This window comes from Apodemus sylvaticus, chromosome 14 (genome assembly GCF_947179515.1).
Source record: "Apodemus sylvaticus chromosome 14, mApoSyl1.1, whole genome shotgun sequence".
Classification (NCBI taxonomy): domain Eukaryota; kingdom Metazoa; phylum Chordata; class Mammalia; order Rodentia; family Muridae; genus Apodemus; species Apodemus sylvaticus.
This window is the reverse complement of record NC_067485.1, coordinates 63317159-63337041: the sequence shown is the minus strand read 5'-3', so window position 1 is coordinate 63337041 and position 19883 is coordinate 63317159. Positions and strand designations below refer to the sequence as shown.

The window sequence follows — 19883 nt, the reverse complement described above, 5'->3', positions numbered from 1 at the left end:
GGATGTGGGAACCATGTGTTGCTTGGTTCATGCCCCAGTACCACATAGCATGGTCACAGAACAGAGATTAATAGTACAGAGGGACAAGGCGTAGCAAAGAGATAGGAGCCACGGTAGAACTGGCGATTGGTAGGTGTGAAGAATTCAGGGGAGAAAGTGGACATGTTTGGTGTAGACAAGCAAGTTCAGGTCCCTTGGGATACCGACCCCCAGTGGCAATGCTCAGTACTCACCAGGGGCAACTCTGAGTTCCCCAGCTTGCTCTCCCTCCCCCACCCCCTTTCTCATGGCTGTATTAGTTACTTCTGTTGCTGTTCTAAAACACCATGACCAAAGCAATGTAGAAAGGGTTTATTTGGGGCCTATGGTTCCAGAGGTCTGAGTCCATGATGGCTGACTGGAGGTGGCAGTCACACGACCTGCGACAGTGGCCTACAGGAGCCACAAGCAGGAAACAGAGCCATGTTACCAAATGTTAGTGATGTATGGGAGACATCTCGCTGAGACCACCAAGGTGTGGTCTGGAACTCACGCTATAGCCAAAGACGACATGATCCTCCTACAGTCCGAGTTCTGATGACAGCCATGCAGCACCACACCCACACAACACCAGGGTGCTGGGGACAGAATCTCAGGGCTTGACGCATGCTGGGAAGTACTTACCAGCTGAGACAGCCCCAGCTCAGAATCTGGGGCATTTATTTCTACGCCCATAAGAGAATATGACCAAAAGAAGAGTCTCCTCCTGATTTTCAGGACTAGAGGTAGTTCAGCCTCAGAAAATGCCCTGGGCGCAGTGCTTGGGTGTACAGTGATGTCAACAGTTTGCATGTGAAGAGAGGTCCAGGAAACGAATAGCCAGCTGAGAAATAACTGAGGCCATGTCCGACACTCCCTAACAACGGTCCACGCACATCCACGCACGCACAGAATAGGGCCACTCCAGAGAAACACTCTTGGTTTTGTCTTTTTGACAACATACATGGGTGGCTGCAAGCAGAAATGCCCTATGCTGGAGCCAAAGCGCATCTTTGCCAGGCCCGTTCTAATATGGGAGCTGCCTGTGTCTTCAGTGAGAGGAAGACCACTGGCTTCCTAGGGGACTTTGTGTGTGGTTTTGCCCAGGATAATGTGCCAAACGACCACCACCTTCAGGAGGCCAGCTGGGCCACTTGCCAGACTTGGACTCCCATCTTGGAAAGGAGGGGATGGGGAGGGAGTCATGAACAGCTATGTGAGTATCCAGCCGCCCCCACCCTCTGGCTGGGTGCAGTTGTGTTCTAATTACATGTGCTTTGGGGTCTCTGGAAGGTGTTCAGACTCTATAGGCGGGGAAGGATTAGGAAAGCTGGCTCCCTCAATGTAGCCTTGGGAAGCTACCATCTATGCTGGGGGGCAGACCTTCCAATGTGGCTGCTCTGAGGTCACCTCTGCGCCTACCCATAAGCCCTCATCAACTGTAAGTAACCCTATATAAACTGGTCACCCTACAGGAACTTTGGAGTGGAGTTGTTGGTTTGTCTTTGAGACCTTAGATGAAAGGGGTAGACATTGAGTTTTGGCAACAGCTCCTCAACCTGAGAGGCCTTACCTGCCAATACTAACATCCTGGGTACTGAGGTGTCACTGGAACTGGGCATGACCACAAATAGCACAGTGCAGCCAGTTTGAAGTTTCCTTCTAACATTTCAAACAAGGGGCTGGACTGAAGTTCAATTTCCATCACATACATCACATACATTCACATATGTGGTAACTTACAGCCATCCAGAGCGACAGGTCCAGGGGACCCAATGTCTTCTTCTGGTACACAGACATACACAAAGGCAGAGAACTCACACCAAAACGAACCCAGAAAACAAACCCAAAAACATTTTAAAGTTTCAAACAAAAGCAAGAAATTCTTTCAAAATGTTTAAGCTACATGTATTCATGTGCTTGTGTATTTGGGCTGGGCACCTGTGTGACGTGCCACTGTGAATGCAGAGGTCAGAGGACATGTGCTTCCTGCAAAGTGAGCTCAGTTTGGAGGCTTGGCAGTCCCTGGCCTTATCCACTGAACCACCTTCCAGGCTCAACACTCTCATCTGACAGGCAAACATATTTGCTTTATCTCAAGTTCTACCTGGTGCGCCTGTTTTTCCCTCCTTGGCTCGCCATGTGAGAAGACCTCATTTTTGGCTCCACAACCTGCTCCTCTCTCAGCACTCAGTCTCCTGCTGTAAGCAGGCCGCACTTTCCTTAGCCCTGGCAAACGTAAGTGGCTCTGGACATAAAAGCCTGTATCTTTTGCAATGGGTTGAATCTTCTGTGCATGTGAACCCATGTGAGGGACTCTGCTCTGGACAATGACCTGGGCCCTGGAGGACGCCCCACCCTGGCCTCTCCCCCCCTAGAGTCTGCACACTTCCCCCACCCCACCCCCACCCCCACTGGATGAAGCAGCATGTCCCCCAGAGCCTCCTTTCCAGCCCTGCAGTGGGCAGCCTGGGGTTCAGTGAACCTGGCACTGCAGTGGCCCAGAGCTTGGCTTGGGTTGTGGAGACACAAGCCCCGCCCCGATCAGGCCCAGGTCCTGGCTTGCCCAGCAGCCTCTGGTCCCTGAAGGGTGTGCCTGTGTGCTTGTGACTTGGGCCACCTGAAGCAAACAGAGCCGACCCATAATAGATGAAGGACCCCAGCAAGGCTATGAGCTCACGTGGGGGCCTCCGTGGCCTGTCAGCGTCAACACTGGCGATACTCAATGGCAGTTAAGAAGCCTGTGCAACCAGGAAAAAAAGGAACATTGCTCTTGAGAAGCTGGGTTCTCAAAGCCTTCACACGACATCATCACTCTGCCATTCTCAACTAAACTACTTAGCACAAATCTGTACTTTCCAGATGAGCTGGAACTAAAAACAACATAGCTCAAGAGATGTTTCCCATCTCCTGCAAGATGTGGTCACACAGCACAGGCCTGGGCACACAGAAGGTGAATTACGGAGAGGCCTCACAGGGATGCCACCCAAGCATTGCTGCTGCCCAGCAGCTACTCTCCAAAGGGCCCTGGCTGTTGTCAGATGGATTGGTCACTGTTGGAACCAGGAGACTGTCCTATCCTCTAAAGGGTGTGTCTCCATGACCGTCCATACCCATGCATGGTGGGGCCTGGCTGGTCTCACCTTGGTGAGCAGCTGTAAGAGGCTTGGAGATGGGCTGACAAGCCCCTCATCTAACAAGGATAAAAAGGCACCGTAATTCATGGCCACGGCCAACTCTCCCTGGCTTAGAGAACAGACAAGCAGCAGGAACAGTGGTAAGAAGCCAGGTGGGAGGAAGCTTGCTGGCAGACACTTGCGAGTAGAGAACTCAGGGAAAGCCTGTAGAGGTGAGAGCGCAGGGGATTTCTTAATTCACTTAGGTTGAGAGATTCCTGGGCCCTCTATTCCCCATGGTCTGGGCATCTGGGGCTGAAACAGGGTCACAGATACTGCAATGGTTGGTCTTCGGGTATGCCCCATTTGGAGGTACCTGCTGTCTATAGACCACAGCCCCTTAGGAGGTATTCTCTCGGGCCTCTGGGGTCTAGTGTATGTGCCTGATTGGCCCTAGAGCAACCCAACCCTTTAGGATCCAGATTTCCTGTGAAGAATGGCTCTTAGAAGCCCAGATGGGTACAGGAGGTTGTGCTTGTGCCTCATGGTCTTAAGTACTCTGGAGGAGAGGAAGCAGGTTTATACTCCAGTACCAACCAGTTGTGTTTTCACAAAGTAGCCCTGGCTGGCATAGAGCTAGCTCACTGTATAGACCAACCAAGACAGCTCTTAGCCTCCTGGGGGCTAGGTTACAGATATTTCACATGTCCTGCTGTAAGATGCATTTGGTTTTAGAATCCCAGAAATTTGTACTAAGATTTGGGGCAAGGTATGGCAAAGACACAGTTACTAGCACTGTGATGGAAAAGGGTGACTTAGTAGCACAGTTCTCACAGACGTCACAAGCTGCATGATAGAAGGCTTAAGGTGGGACCTCAGCCAGGCCAATCTACTTGTTTCTCCTACATGTTTGTCTGCCCTAGATGGGTAGGGGCAGGATGGGGTCAGCTTGAAATGTGTAGAGACCACTTCATAGGCCATGATCTCCAGGGGTTCTTGCTGTCCTGTCCATTCCAGCTCTGCCAGGCCATTAGTGGCCTCTCTTCCCCGCGTCTCTTTACAGAGCCGAGGGGACAAAGCTTCTGCTCCAGGACACAAGTTATTTAGCCTTTTCATGTTTCAGCTGCTCCTTTGGGAGTCAGTTGAGTCTGGGATGCAGTTTTCACAGGGTTAGAGACCTGAAACTGCCTTTGTTGTCTGAGCTCGGTGAAGGGCAAGGGCTTACCTAGCGACCTATACTGCTGTGTGCAGTTGCCTACAGGACAGAGCGGTGACCTCGGACACGTTATGCAGACGCTGAATCCTTCTCCTTAAATGTGTTCTAGATACCTCCATGCTTTTCGGGTTAGGCATGCTGCACGTACCAGCAAGTTTTTAAAGGAATGCCCAGCAGACATGATGGTTCAAAGGCACAATAGGAATAGAGGACACGGAGGAAGAGGACCCACCTCCTCTGTTCCCAGATTTCCCTTTGTGCTCTGGAAACTGCACGTCTGCTGGGCAGGCCCTGCACTGTGTCACTCTTGTAATTCAGATCCTCTCCTGAACCAAGGAAGATGATGGTCTTTCGTTGCCCTGCCAGCCAGCCTGAGGCGGCTAACCTCGTCTCAGTGCTCAGTTCCAGCAGTGAATTACTGTGTTCTTTGGCTACTTGTTGTTTCGGTTTATTGTTGTTTTGTAGCCTTGGCTGTTCTGGAATTCACTGTGCAGATGAGGCTGGCCTCAAGTTCACCGTGCCTCTGCCTCCCGAGTGCTGGGATTGATGGCACACGCCACCACCGCCTGGCTTTTTGGTTCCATTATTAAGAGAGCCTATTGTGTTTAAATTCTTCCACCTGGTCCATTCACATGCTTCCTTATCTACCTGCTCACTAGAACACTATTTGAAACCTCCCAGCAAAGTAAACTTGACAATGAGGTGAAGTTAAGACTGCAAAACACCCCACCCCTCCCCAGAAACACAGGGAAGGCCTGTAATCAGCATGTTATAGCATCAATAATTGATTCTTTCTTTTCTTTCTTTTCTTTTTTTTCTTTTTTTCTTTTTTTTTTTACTAAGGCACATGACGTTTAGAAATATTGAGGTACAAAATGCAAGTTTCTGTATGTGATTTCTTGAGTACTCATTTGAAAAATGATGGTCATTGTCACCTTCCAGAAGTTTCAGCTTTTAGCTTGCTTTTTCTTTTGGACCAGTTCAACCAGCAGCTTGTATCTAGCAATACAGTCTTCCTGTGGGAAATAAAGAGAGAGATGGTGACAGTTATTTCTTGGGTCAGTGCTCCTGGTCTTGCCAGCTAGCTGTGACCTCTCTGCTAGTTAATGTCCAGTCCTAATAAGGAAGCCTGTGTTCATTTCCATTAGAACCTTCTTAGAAAGCCTAGCTGGTCCCGGGCAGACCTGGTCAGAGAAAACCTGTTGCATCAACAGTCAAGGTCAAGGTGCCGACTGTCCCTGACAGTCAAGAGCAGTTGTCTATGGCTGCAGTGTGGCATTCCCGACTCAGCCTGCTAACTGCTTCCACCATGGGAGCCCCACCTCATCACAGCCCAGTCCAGAGAAACTAAGAAACCTGGGGTCACAATGCTCTTGGGCTTTGGACATGCCTCTCCCTGGTGGCTGCTGGGACCTCCTATGTGAGCCGCAGCGCACAACTAGCATGGAAGGTGGCCACATGGAGTGGGGCTGAGGTGGGCGTGGAAGGAAGCAGCTCAGTATTTTCGGGTGGGCATGGTACATATTGTAGAACCTACTCTCTTCCTGTCTAGATGACAGCAGCCTTACGGCACTGTGACTGCTGTTCTACAGTGTCCTTGCTCAGGTACCCAGGACATGACGGGTGCAGGACGGCACCTTGTGCTGAGTGCCCCTCACCCACCATCACCCACCCATGCTTCCTGAATTAGCACACAAGCAGCCGTGCGACTCTCAGCGCTCAGCCCTCAACAGGACAGTGTGGGCTGTGCTAGCTCTGGGCAGGCAGGTGGCAGCTTGCCCCGACAGGACCTGAGGCTCAGTGGCACCATCCTGTGCCTGTGGCGCTGGGCTGCGGTCACAGCTGAGGACGCCTGTGGGGCTCAGAAACCTTGCTCCCTCTCTGCTGCTTTAATTCTGAGCAAAACTCAACTTATCACACATGTAAATGTAAATGGCTGAGTGTGGCACAAGTCAGAGAAACTCTGAAATAATTGCTTTTGGCAAACCAACTGGAGAGTTTAGAAGAATTTGTGCTTATTTCTCCTCAGAAATTCAGTTCTATTGCTGTAAAGTAGGTAGATCTGTGTACTCAGGGACACGCATGGCCATGAGCTAGGCCTTCCAACACAGAATTTCAATTAACGGACCCTCAGTATGTGAGTGAGCGTCACTGCCCAGGGCTGCTTCTGATTTCTGCGTGCTCCTGGAGCCTCACACTTGGAGCACAGCCCGAAGGGTGGGCTGGGCTGGGGAGGATGGCTGGCCTGGAGACAACCCAGGAGCTCCAAGGCTCCCAGTGCAAATCCCAGTGGTGGGGCAGGCAGGCAGGGTGGCTCTCAATGGGTCGCCTCGCTGTGTTTAGGAGGATGTATGAGCAGCTACTCACCTCTGGGTGGTGAAATGCTGCTAAACCAAACCACCACAGAGCCCAGTTACCCTGGCAGTGTGGGGGTCATCCTCGTCTCAGAGCCAGAGGACCCTACCCCACCTTCTGTGGAGCATGGACACTGCTTGGCAGCTCTGTTTCGTTCAGAGAGTCCTTCCTGAGCAGGATGAGCTTTCTAGGAGGCTGGCAGGCTGAGTGGGAAGCTTGGTTTTTGTGTTTATCTACACACACACATTTTATTTCATATACATCTATAATAAAATATATTACATTTCTGCTTGTGTGCATACACAAATCCATGTTTCCATATGTGTGGCTAGAGACATGTTGGGACAGCTTGAGGGAGCTGGCTCCCTTGCCCTTGCCCACGAAGAGCTAGCTGGGCAGCCTGAGTTCTGAGTTTGTGAAGCTAATCTGCATAATGACTACACTTAGCATCTGACCTCCTCCCTCTCCCTACTTTGGCGAGTGTGCAGCTTCCCGAGCTGAGGAGAGACTGACTGTGAAACACAAGGTCCTGCAGCCTGGGGCATGGGGGAGAGGGCTGTGAGCTGGGGAGGAAGCATGGGTCCAGCCACTCAGTGTGACTCAGCACAGTAAGGTCACACACCTTACTCTTAGACGGCACACATTTGGCTATTTTGTCCCAGCGGTCAGAGGCTCCTTTTGGGTATTGCTGTAATGCCAATTCCAGAAGTTTCTGCTGACTCTGAGTCCACGCCTCCTCTGCAGCACGAGTTCTTTCTTTTCTTTGTTTCTCTTCGTCACTGGAATCGTTTTGTTCTGATATGTCGAAGTCTTTTTGCCTCTTTCCTCTGAGCTTCTCCTCTGGCTCCACTCTGGTTACTGCCTCGGCCACCCTGGCTGACTTCCGCCTCCGAGGTCGGGCTTCCGTGGTTACTGTCTCCTGCTCCACATCAGCAGCCTCTTGCTCCTCATCCTCCACGGCCCCCGCTGAGTCCTCCCGCTGGGTGATGATGTCATCTGGCAAGGCTGTGGCTATCTTGATTGGCCGGGAATTCTGAATGTTTGACTTAAGTTCAGAGAGCCTGATCATTCCTAGGAAAGGAGCACACACAGTACATGAGAAAGGCATGGGGAACGTGGGCAGTGTGCTAGGCACACCGTGTGTACACGCACTGTCTAATTTACCTTTGCACTATGAACACCCTGCTCGCATCCTCCGCTGGCATTAGACATGGGAGCTGGAGCAGGCTCTGACCCTTTGTCTTTGTCCTTGACACTGCTCTGAGGAATAATGGGGATATAAGGCCAGACCTCGATCAAAGAGCAGGGATCCTTTAGAAGGGAAACCTGACAGTGGACAAGCGAAGGGATTCGCTATAACCTAGGATTCATTAGTTCTATTAGCGTAGTTAAAATACACCAGGCATGCTTAGCACTGCACCTCCTCTGCAGACAGGCACAGATACAGGGTTCTTTCTACTAGAATAACTCTGTATTGGCTGGTTTTCTTTGTCAACTTGACACAGGCTGGAGTTATCAGAGAGAAAGGAGTTTCAGTTGGGGAAGTGCCTCTATGAGATCCAGCTGTGGGGCATTTTCTCAATTAATGATCAAGTGGGGAGGGCCCCTTGTGGGTGGTGCCATCCCTGGGCTGGTGTTCTTGGGTTCTATAAGAAAGCAAGCTGAGCAAGCCAGGGGAAGCAAGCCAGTAAGAAACATCTCTCCATGGCCTCTGCATCAGCTCCTGCTTCCTGACCTGCTTGAGTTCCAGTCCTGACTTCCTTTAGTGATGAACAGCAGCGTGGAACTGTAAGCTCAATAAACACTTTCCCTCTCAACTTGCTTCTTGGTCGTGATGTTTGTGCAGGAGTAGAAACCCTGGCTAAGACAGACTACTACTTGATTTACAGGTGTGCATGGGCATACTGCACATGTTCTCGACATACTGCATGTATGGAGGCCAGGGGACACCTGGTGGGACTTGGCTCTTTGCTTCCACCAAGAGTGTCCCTGGGAGCTGAACTTAGGTGGCAAGTGCCTTTACCTGCTAAGCCATTGCCATAGCCCAAGGTGAATTTATTTAATTTTAGAGACAGAGTTTCTCTGTAGACTTGCTCGGTCGACCAGACTGGTTTTGAACTTAGCGATTCACCCGACTTCTCCCTCCTGCCTCCGCACCTGGCTTCAAGGTGAATTTTTACATGCAGAGAAAGGATCTTAGTAAAAGGTTGAGCCATTTACTTCACAAAGGAAAACAGACAAATAGGAACACAGCAATGGAATCAGTTGTGGCCTTAGGTAATGAACCTGGCCGGGGACAGAGGCAACCCGAGAAGAGTCTGGATGCGTTGGTTCACATGCATTGGGAGCAGCGGCCTTCGAACTCTGGGGCCTAACCTCATGTTCTCTAGCACTATAACCACTTGGTGTCTCTTAAGTTTAAAACCATGTTTAAAACCTCATTAATTCTACTTAATTTAAGCCTCAATTTCTTTTTTTGTGTATGTGCTTGCATGTGTGCCCATGCACGAGTGTGCACATGGGTGTGGTAGCTACAGGCCGACATCATGTGTCGTCCTGTCAGTTTCCATCTTATGGTCCCTCTTTCCCGGCCTCATGACCTCATCTGGAGCAGGTGGCTCCTCCTGCCTCCACCTCGCCCATGTGGAATCCCAGCACACAATGCTGTCCTTAGCTTTCTCACAGGGGTGCCAAGGACTGAACTCAGGTCTTCATGTTTATGTTGCAAAAACTTTATAATTGAGAAATTTTTCTAGCCCCAAACTTTAATTAAAAATAGCTGAATGTGGCTACTGGTTATCAGATTAGATGAGTGTTTAATCTCTTTGTAGGACAATTTGCTAAATGTAGGTAAGCCTTAAAATATTCTTTAATTTATGGATTACTGCCATGTACCAATCAGTAATGTCGTTTAATTATGAAACATTCCAAAGAAAAATTTCAATATAAAGATGCAGGTGATTTGTTTGTTTGTTTGTTTATGAGACATCTCTCTGTATAGCCCTGGCTGTCCTGGAATTCACTCTATAGACCAGGCTGGCCTCAGATTAAGAGATCAGTCTGCCTGTATTCAATTTAAAGGCTAATGACACTGTACAAGGCTTGTGTGTGTGTGTGTGTATGTTTAAATAAATTCTATTGCTTGTCAAGAAATGTTGATTTTAAAAAAAAATGTTGATTTTCTTAGTCTCTAAAATACAGATCAATATCCCCTCAGAAGTTGCTACTCAAAAGCTCCACCTCCCCTGGGGAAGAGAAAGGCTCCTGGCAATGCAGTCTGCCTACTGAGCACCTTGAGCTCACATTCAAAGGGGCCAAGAATTGTAGTCCCAGAAACCCAAGAATAGTTCTTGGTAGAGTCTGTCCACTCAAGAAGACAGTATGCAGCTGGTTACTACCAGCTGGCTGCGGATTGACAGACATACAGTTGATAATTTCTTTACCTAGCCTATCACAGTAAGAAACTGACACTTGGTGGGGTGTGACCAGGGAGCTCTTCATAGCCAGAATCTCATTGGTAGCTGAATGGGGTGTATGCCCTGTTATAAACACGGACAACATTCATTTGCACACACGTTTTCCCTACCAAGTAGCTCGTCTGTCACGTGTCTGCTGCCTCTGCAGAGTGAGTAACTTTCTGAGCTGACCTTATGTTCAGAAAACAAATGCTAGGCTAATGAGCCGGATCTGGGTTAAAGGTACTTACCGCCAAACCTGACATTCTGAGTCTGACCCCAGGACCCAGATGACGGAAGGAGAGAACAGACAACCCTGACACACACAAGGTTGTCCCCTGGCTTCTACATGCACAAAGCAACACACACACACACACACACACACACACACACACACACACACATACACACTTAAAAACACAGGAGAATTCGAAGAGGTGGCCTGGCACCCCATACAGTGCTCAGATGAGCACGCTGCTCCCCCTCTGCATTGAAACTGTCTCTGTTGTTACAAGGCTTTGTACCAACAGGAAGAACCAGGGCACTCTAGACAGCTCCGACTGGCAGAAACTGCAGTTTCTGTGCAGGGATGCCAAACTGATAGCATTCTAAACTAAATTTGTCTGATAAAAATTTCACTAATAATATTGAAAGATAGGAAAAATACATAACACTGGATAAAATTCGAAATATACAAGTTAGCTCCAAAGTCTATTATGATGTCAAGTATTTAATAGTCATCATAGTTGAACAGGACAGTAAACAGGATGCAGTGATATGGCTTAAAGTAAGTAATTCTTAAACCAGTCTTTCTTCTCACACTGCCGAGGACCAATCCTAGGGTTTTCACAGTGTTCTAGTGCTGACTGAAACTGCCAACCCCCAACTCAGTTTTTAATTTTTTTTATTAATTAAAAGTTTTAATTTATTTAATCTGTATGCGTGACAGATGTTTTTGGCAGATGAAGTAACTTTTTGCTGCTGTCCTTACTGTGAGAGAGGCTACTTGAGGGCTCTCGTATAGCACGTGTGTCCTGAAGACTGTCCTGGGTTCTCTGGCTTGGCAGCAATCACACTCTTATCTGCCAAGTCATCTTGCTCACCCGCAGCAGCTGTTCTCGCAAACTGAAGTAAGGCCACCCCAACCCTGCCCCACATGCACTCATACATGCACATATATGTTCTAATGTAGTTCATGCTAGGCTTGAACTTGCTATATAACTGAGGATGAACTCCTAATCTTCCTGTCTCCACAGTGATAGGCGTGTATCACCATGCACAGTAACAATCATTTTGGCCACACAATAACATATACAAGATAATATAAATAATATATAGCATATGCTAAATGCTTTAAAGCATCTATTTTCCAAATGTTTCTTCAACACAAATATCTTTCCAAATAGTTACTTTTATATTCATAGTTTAAAAGTCACCTTTGTTTCTCCAGGAACATTTTATCTAACATTAATATCTGGAGTGAAGTTTAGAACTTTTTAAAAACATTTATTTATGTATTATATGTCGCTACACTGTAGCTGTCTTCAGATACTTTTTCTTCTCAGTCAACCCAGAAGAGGGCATCAGGTCTTATTATGGATAGTTGTGAGCCATCATGTGGTTGCTAGGATTTGAACTCAAGACCTTTGGAAGAGCAGTGAGCACTCTAAACCGCTGAGCCATCTCTCCTGCCTGAAGTTTAGAACTTTTATTAGTTGAAAAATGTGAAAATTTATTTCACCAACTTTTTTTTGTTGTTTTGTTTTTTTGTTTTTTGTTTTGGATTTGGTTTTTTTGGAGACAGGGTTTCTCTGTGTAGTCCTGGCTGTCTTGGAACTCACTCTGTAGACCAGGCTGGCCTGGAACTCAGAAATCTGCCTGCCTCTGCCTCCCAGAGTGCTGGATTACAGGCGTGCGCCACCACTGCCAGGCTCTAATCATTTTTCTATGTGTTGTTTTCTCATGGATTCTTTTTTTTTCCAAGCATAAGATCTCTTCTAACCCATATCAGCCTTCAATTAGAGTAACTAAGGTTGGTCTCTCCCAAGTAGATTAAAGAACTTTGTATACTTCATTTTGGAGAATACTATTTCATAATTCTTTTGAAAGGAAAACTGAACTGGTCAGTGGTGGCATATGCCTTTAATTCCAGCACTTGGGAAGCAGATGCAGGTGGATCCTTGAGTTTCAGGCCAGCCTGGTGTACAGTGTGAGTTCAAGGGCAGTCAGGGCTACACAGAGATATCTTGTCTTGGGACAGTGGGAGGGGGATGATAACTGTGATTGGTCATGCCTGTAGAATCTCTCAGCTACTCAGGAGGCAACACAGAGAGACCCACAGAAGGAGCATGTTAATCTCTCACTGTAGCTTGCAGTAGCGTTCCAACAACACATCCCTGCAGAAAGTTCTGGAAGTGGACTTTATTGTGATATGCTACTGTTGCTCTCTTTCTCTCTGCCCACATATATCACTTCATTGGTGGAAAGCTTAAAACAGTCTTTTCTAAAGCTGGGAGAACACCTACTGAACTCACCTGAAGATACTGGGACCCCAGGTATGCTAACATTCCACATCTTTAAACTTAATCAACTTTGCGGGACCAGACTGATTTAGTTTCTATGATTAGCCTTTCAGAGAAAGGATCAGTAGAGGTTTTGGGGAAAACTACCATCCCTAGCACTTAAAGAAGTTATTACAAAAAGGGATTAATCTTGAAAAAACCTTGTCAGATTAGTGATAAAGTAGAAACTTACTCGGGAGGAAGGGATCGGCTCTTTGATTTGCTTGGATTCGTGGAATAAAATCAATTAAGGTGGCAACTCACCGGGGGAGCTGGTGACTGAGTCCTTCAGTTCCTTGGCTTTGGTTGTCACCTATTTAAAAACATAAAGAGCAAGACATCTAACTTTCCACATGTCCTGTAAACTGACTGTTTCCATATAAGGCCCATATGAAGGAACAGTGGTAATGGAAGCCATAGACGCCTCAGGGACCTACATCACAGACTCTTGGGACTGGCAAAGCTTTCCTCCTGAGTGCAAACGCTGGCAGTGTGTACACGTGCAAACAGCTGACCAGAGGGTGTCAAACTGTCATCTGCACGTTCTTCCTCCAGGATGTCTGCAGACTGAGGATGCCCACATACAGAAGACTCCTGCTGAGACATCTCAGGCCTTCACTCCCTCCTGTGCTGAGATTCCCCATAATACACGGACTGTTGTGGTAATTGGTGTGCTTCATCTGAGTAAGTGCAGTGCTCCAGAGCCCAGCTTTTCTCTATGTGTATCTCTCCTTTCTTAATTCCCTAACTACTCCCAGCCTCATTAAAACAGCAGTTCAGGCCAGGCTACTTATTAAGGAAAGTGAGGCCCAAGAGATTCAATGTCTTACTCTAAAATGCCCATCAACAGTAGAATCAGAGCCTGAATCATTTCACTAATTTCAGTGGCAGTTAATTATACTAGATTACTTATAAAAGTAGTTTTTAAAAAGCTGTGCACTATTTTCAGAAAGGATTTCCAGAAGCTGAATGTATCTCTTCACTGGAAGACATTATGCTAGTGAGCATTGTGGATACAAGGGGATAACACTCATGCTAGTCATGTTACAACATTCTCCACACACTTGAAAGAAACCCAAGATCACACAAGAGTGCACCACACAAACATATTATTTTGGGGATGAAGGCATATGCACCCAAGAAATAATATTTCCCTTTGAATGTGGACCCCAAAGAAATAATAAAACAGTGGCATTTACTAGTTAAGAATGGTGAGCGCAGTAATATTAATGTACACTGACTTCTTAAGTGATTGGTTTCAAAGACTCATTGAGCATGCACATTTTTCTCCATGTGCACCACACACATGTAGAGCCTGTGGAGAATGCCACACCCTGGAAATGAATTTACAGATGGTTGTGAGATACCAGGTCTTTTGCAGGGAATTGAACAGAGTCTTCAGTAAGAGCAAAAAGTGCTCCTAACAGTTGAGAGATCCCTCTAACCCCAACATGTTTAAGTTGGAAATAAGCTCTTAGCATGAGGCATGGAAATATTTAAAGCACAGTAAATCATGCAGAAGGCAGAGTGAGAGAAAACATTTAAGGCTGGTTAGAAACACTAATTTCACAGATGCTGCCTCCTGTTCAGTAAGAACAAGCTGATGTTGTCATCCAATACAAGTTCCTTTAACTTCTAAATGTCTGCTCCTATTCTTTTCTCTTTTGTTTTGAGATCAGGTTCCTCTGTGTAGCTTTGGCTGTCCACAAACTCAGAGATTTCTCCTGCCTGTGCCTCTTTAGTGCTGGGATTAAAGGCAAGTGCCACCACTGCCCAGCTTCCAAGATTTTCTAATTAAAAGTTTCCTACCCAAAATCTGATTATACTATCATATATGTTTCTTTTCCTTTAACCCAAATACAGTTGCGGGTCCCTAAGTCACTTTACCTGTGACTTTTCCCCTCCCACCTCGGTTCAAGGCTAGGCCAAGTTCCATTCTCCACCCACAGGAACAGTAAAAAATTCTCAGAATGTACTGACAGATAGTTATCTGATGCTCTGGAAAGTCACAGGTAAAGTACAAATGCGTGGCATGCTTACTACCCAATAGATTTAAAGGTCAATATGCTTAGCCAATAAGTTTGAACTATAACCTTGCTGATGTAACCTGTGCCCCTCAAAAGTATAAAAACTGCTTGTAATAGCCATTCAGGGTCGATTTCCCATCACTTGCCTCAAGGGACTGAGGGTCGACCCCTATGTGCAGAAAAATAAACCTCGTGCTTTTGCATCGATCTGTGTTTCGATGTCTCACTGGGAGGGGGTGGCATCTCAAAGTAAGTACCACTGACTGGAGCGTTGGGGTGAGGCTTCGTCTGGGATTCGAGGAGACCCGAGGGACTACCTACTAAACTGATCGGAGGGAAAAAGACCGAACTCAGCAACAGGTGGCTACTCGTAAGTTTTTGTCTGTGTTTGTCCCTCTGTCTTTTGCTTTTTCTTTTGGCTCAAGAGCACGGTGTTGGCTCAAAAGCCTCTGGTCTGGTGTGGGTCAATTGTGGTGGGCCCGATGTGACATAGCACTGTGACCGTGGGGAGTCTGGAGGATACTTCACCCCTCCAGGGAGTCGGGAGGGCTCTGCTCCTTTTGGAAACAGCAAGACACAGTATCACCAGGAGCTGACCAAGTCTTGCGATAACCTGGTTTGTGTGCCCTTAGCAGGGGTGAACTGTGTGTTGATTGTCTTTCTCTGTGTTTGTTGGTGTTGGTTATCTCATTCTGTGTTCTTGGACTTGGACTGACAACAGTTTGAACATGGGACAGACTGAATCTACCCCGTTAAACACCCTAATTAACCATTGGAGGGAAGGCAGGGAAAGAGGAGAAAACTCGTCAGCAGTAGTAAAGAAGGGCAAGTTAGTCACTCTGCTCCTTGGAATGGCCCACCTTTGGAGTAGGGTGGCCACCCGTAGGGACCTTTGACTTGCAGGGGATCAAAGCAGTACAAGAGTCTTCAGGCCAGGATCCCATGGGCACCAGACCAAGTGCCCTACATAATACCTGGGAGAATACAGTGAAGGAAACCCCCCCTCCCCATCACCACCACCACCATGGATAAAAGTTTCTTTCCCAAAGACCCACATCACAGGTTTTGGCCATCAAGAAAAAGGAAACATGAGAGGAGGGATCCAGACCTGAGAAGAAGTCAATCCTCTAAGCTGCTCCAAGACTCTCCTCCTCTATATCCCCCTACCATTGTCCCCATGGCCCTGACAGTGCCAGCACCAGGATTCTTAGCCCACACTGGCAGAGGCCGTTGAAACCCGCTTTAATGGAGGAAGGAGCAGGAGGAGACCCCCAACTTCCCAGTTCTGCCATGGGAACCCTTGACTGAGAGCCAGCCACCTCCCCTGACACCTTCCTTTTCAGATAACCCCAAGGGGCTGATCAATCTCTTTATGACTTTCATGTACTTATCAGCCCACCTAGGATGATATCCAACAACTCATGACTCTTTACGACTGAAGAATGAGAGAGGATAATGATTCCTCAGACACCAGGTCACCATCAATTGACCAAACTGAAATCAACAGAGGGTTTCCCTGATGAGACCTGACTGGGACTTTAATACAGCAGAAGGTAAGGGGCACCTGAAGATCTATGGCCAGTCTCTGTTGGCAGGGCTTAAGAGGGCTGCATGACAACACACCAATTTGACCAAGGTATGTGAGGTCAAGCAGGGATCAGATGGTCACCTGCAGCCTTTCTAGAGCACGGAGGCATTCTGCCAATATACACCCTATGACTCCAGCAGCAGAAGAGCACAAAACTACTATGACTATGGCTTGTATAGACCAGGTTAGTAGAGATATCAGGAAAAAGCTTCAAAGACTAGAGGGACTACAGGGTAAGTTGTTGAGGGATTTAGTGCAGGTTGCCGAGAAAGTCTGCCATGACAAGGGAGATGAGCAGAGGAGGAGAAGGAAGATGAAAGGGAGATGAGCGCTTTAACAAACAGAAGCTGGGGGCAGGAAATCTCAGGCCTTGGGCCCAAGATTTTTTTCTTGGAAACAGGGCAATTGGCTTGGAGGAGGACCTAGTGTCAAGCTCCTGCATCCACCAAGAGCTGAGTGGGTTTCCTTCCACTTTCAAGGTTACCTTGGGCTCGGGGAGAGGGTCTGAACCCTGTCCTCCATAGCTGTTTTCCCCCAGGGCTAACACCTTCGCCTTTACCTTCTTTAGTCCTCCCTCCCTCCCTCCCTTGAGACCCTGGTGGCTGACTGAGTAGGCTTGGTCAGTCAGGACAGCAGCACCAGGACCTTTTAGGCTGTGCTTCACCTTTGTGCACAGAGCCAAAGGACTGGAGTAACAGTTTCTTTTTAATCCAAACATTCTGTCACAGCATGTGACATTAGTAATGAAATATCTTTCCACTATATTCAATAATTACCAAAGACTTACGGTTTGCTTAGGGTGTCTCTGTAGTTAGAATTGTGGCATTATACATATATACTGGATGGTTTAGTCCCTTAAGGACTTGTTTCAGAGATTTCATATTAGGGCTGTGAAAGAAAGCTTGCTTTATTGACTTAAAACTTTAAAGTCCAGATGTGGTCGCACATGTCTAATCCCTGCAATCTCATATGTGGGAGGTGGAGGCAGGACAGTGGGGAGTTCAAGGTCATCTACAACTATCCATCTGACAGGATCTAGAGTCACAGAAGAGCAACACTGATCAATCTAAACAGACTGACTGAGGTAGAAAGGCACATCCTAAATGTGGGCAGTACCAGTGCATGGGCCAGGGGCCGGGACCAAATTGAAAGACAGAAAGCTGAATGTTCCCCGACTGTGGATACTCAAGCCCCTGCCCCCATCAAGACCGACTGTACACTGTCACTGTGTATACACTGCTGCTGTGACAACGGTGAGCCAAAACAAACACCTACTTCCCAAAGCTGATATGTCAGAGCATTCTGTCATATCAGCAAGATAAGTAGCAAATAATACTTTTGGGTACACCGCAAATTTGGAGCCAGCTGTGCCTGCATAAATTATTGTCTTAAAAAATAAAACAGGCCTTTAATCTTAGCACTCGGGAGGCAGAGACAGGCAGATCTTTGAGGCAAGTCTGATCTACAGACTTCCAGGTCAACCAGGGCTATACAGAGAAAACCTGTCTCAAAAACAAACAAAAAACCCAAACCAACCAAACATAAAAAGCCCCCAAAAAACCAACACAAAACACTAACAACAATAGTAAAGAAATCTTATTTTCTAATAAATATTGGGTCCAGTGGTCTGACAATTTGTGAAACTGGCCTCACTTTTCCAGAAAGTTATTCTCATCCTGGGCATAGTAGTGTACACTTGTAAATCAGGGCTTGTGAGCTGGACAGGACGATTACTGTACACATCAGGCTGTTCATTCTGGGCCACAGAGTAAGTTCTACAACAACCTGAGCTACAGCACAAGACCCTGCCTCAAAGCCATTTATAAACTACTTCAACTGAGTGAATCTAATATAAGATTTGAAACTGTTAGAGGAAAACAGAGAACCACTTCAAGCATACATACAGGCAAAGAATTCTCAATAGGACTGTAATCACTCAGGAAATAATGCCAAGAAAATATCATTTTATGCCGGGTGGTGGTGGCACACACCTTTAATCCCAGTACTTGGGACACAGAGGCAGGCAGATTTCTGAGTTCAAGGCCAGCCTGGTCTATAGAGTGAGTTCCAGGACAGCCAGGGCTACACAGAGGAACCCTGTCTCGAAAAACAAACAAACAAACAAACAAACAAAAAAGAAAATGTCATTTTATGAAATTAAAAACCTTTTGTACAGCAGTGGAAGCAATGAGCTTGAAAGGACAGGAAGGAGGAGGAGGAGGAAGAAGAAGAAGAAAGGAGGAGGCAGAGGCAGAGGCTTTGTTAACTACATAGCTAACCAAGGACTCACATCTAGAATAGACAGATAAAGTAACAAAAATCAGAGCTGGGGGCTGGAGTGATGATCCAGTAATTAAGATCACATACTGTTCCTCCAGAGGATCTGAGTTTGATTCCCAGCACACTCATCTCAGGTGGTTTACAACATGTAAGTCTAGCTCCACTTCTGGCTGTGTGAGTACCTGCTCTTATAAACTCACACTCAAAAGCGAGACTGTGCACACCCACTAACACACACACACATATAATTAAAAAGAAAGAGAAGAATAAGAGCTAGAGAGAAGGCACAAATGCATTCCAAGAAAACAAAACCAAAAGGCTGAGTGAAATACGTAAGTCAGTTCAGGATATGGAAAAAGAATTCAAGAGATAGAAATAGTGAAGAAAAAAGAAAGCTGGGCGGTGCACTTGGGAGGCAGAGGCAGGCAGATTTCTGAGTTCGAGGCCAGCCTGGTCTACAAAGTGAGTTCCAGGACAGCCAGGGCTACACAGAGAAACCCTGTCTCAGAAAAAAACAACAAACAAACAAACAAACAAAAAACCCAAACAACAAACAAACAAACAAAAAACCAAAATGATAGGATCCTAGAAATGAAAAACTCAGAAAGTTCAGTGGAAAGATTTAGCAATAGAATAAATATATCACATGGAAGACAATATCAGAACTTTAACAAAGGCATAGAAATTGGATCAGTCCATGTCACTGATAAATTAAAATAGAAGAATGGAACATGGGAACATTTATTATATCAGGGAAAGACCAAATGTACAACTTAAGCTCACAGAAAAGGGAGAAGAATTCTATGACAAAGTTACAAAAATAATTTTCAATAAAAATAGAAGATCATTCCAAAATCTAGGGAGTGGGGGAAATGACACATAGTTTAACACAAGAGGCACACCAAACACCAAATAAAAGGGTCAGAAAATACCTGTAGTACACACATATCACATTACAGTGAAGACACTAGACATACAGAATAAACAAACAGTTCTAAACACTACAGGAGAAAAGGCCCAAGTCACGAATGGAGGCTGGCCTAAAAGACTACAATACCAACCTAGACTATTATATTATACCCAGCCAAATTATTTATCATCATCGAAAATAAAAATTTTCTAGGACAAAAGCCGACTCGTGGGCAGAGCCACACTGCAACCATGGCTGCTCAGATGTACATATCTTTGGCCATTTATTTTTGTTTGTTTGTTTGTTTGTTTTTTGTTTTTGTTTTTTTTTGTTGTTGTTGTTGTTTTTGGATTTGGC

The 19883-nt window shown here is 46.5% G+C and overlaps 1 protein-coding gene across 1 annotated transcript in view; it reads right to left on the bottom strand.

The window, feature by feature from the left end:
• Positions 1-5168: 5168 nt before the first annotated feature.
• Dnajc1 (DnaJ heat shock protein family (Hsp40) member C1) overlaps positions 5169-19883 on the bottom strand; it is a 136600-nt gene continuing 121885 nt past the window's right edge. The window contains exons 10-12 of the mRNA XM_052156885.1: positions 12986-13034; positions 7328-7776; positions 5169-5366 (exon numbers count right to left, since the gene is read on the bottom strand). Of these exons, the coding sequence (XP_052012845.1) occupies positions 5298-5366; positions 7328-7776; positions 12986-13034 (567 nt within the window). The 3' untranslated portion in view covers positions 5169-5297. The remainder of the gene's footprint in view (positions 5367-7327; positions 7777-12985; positions 13035-19883) is intronic.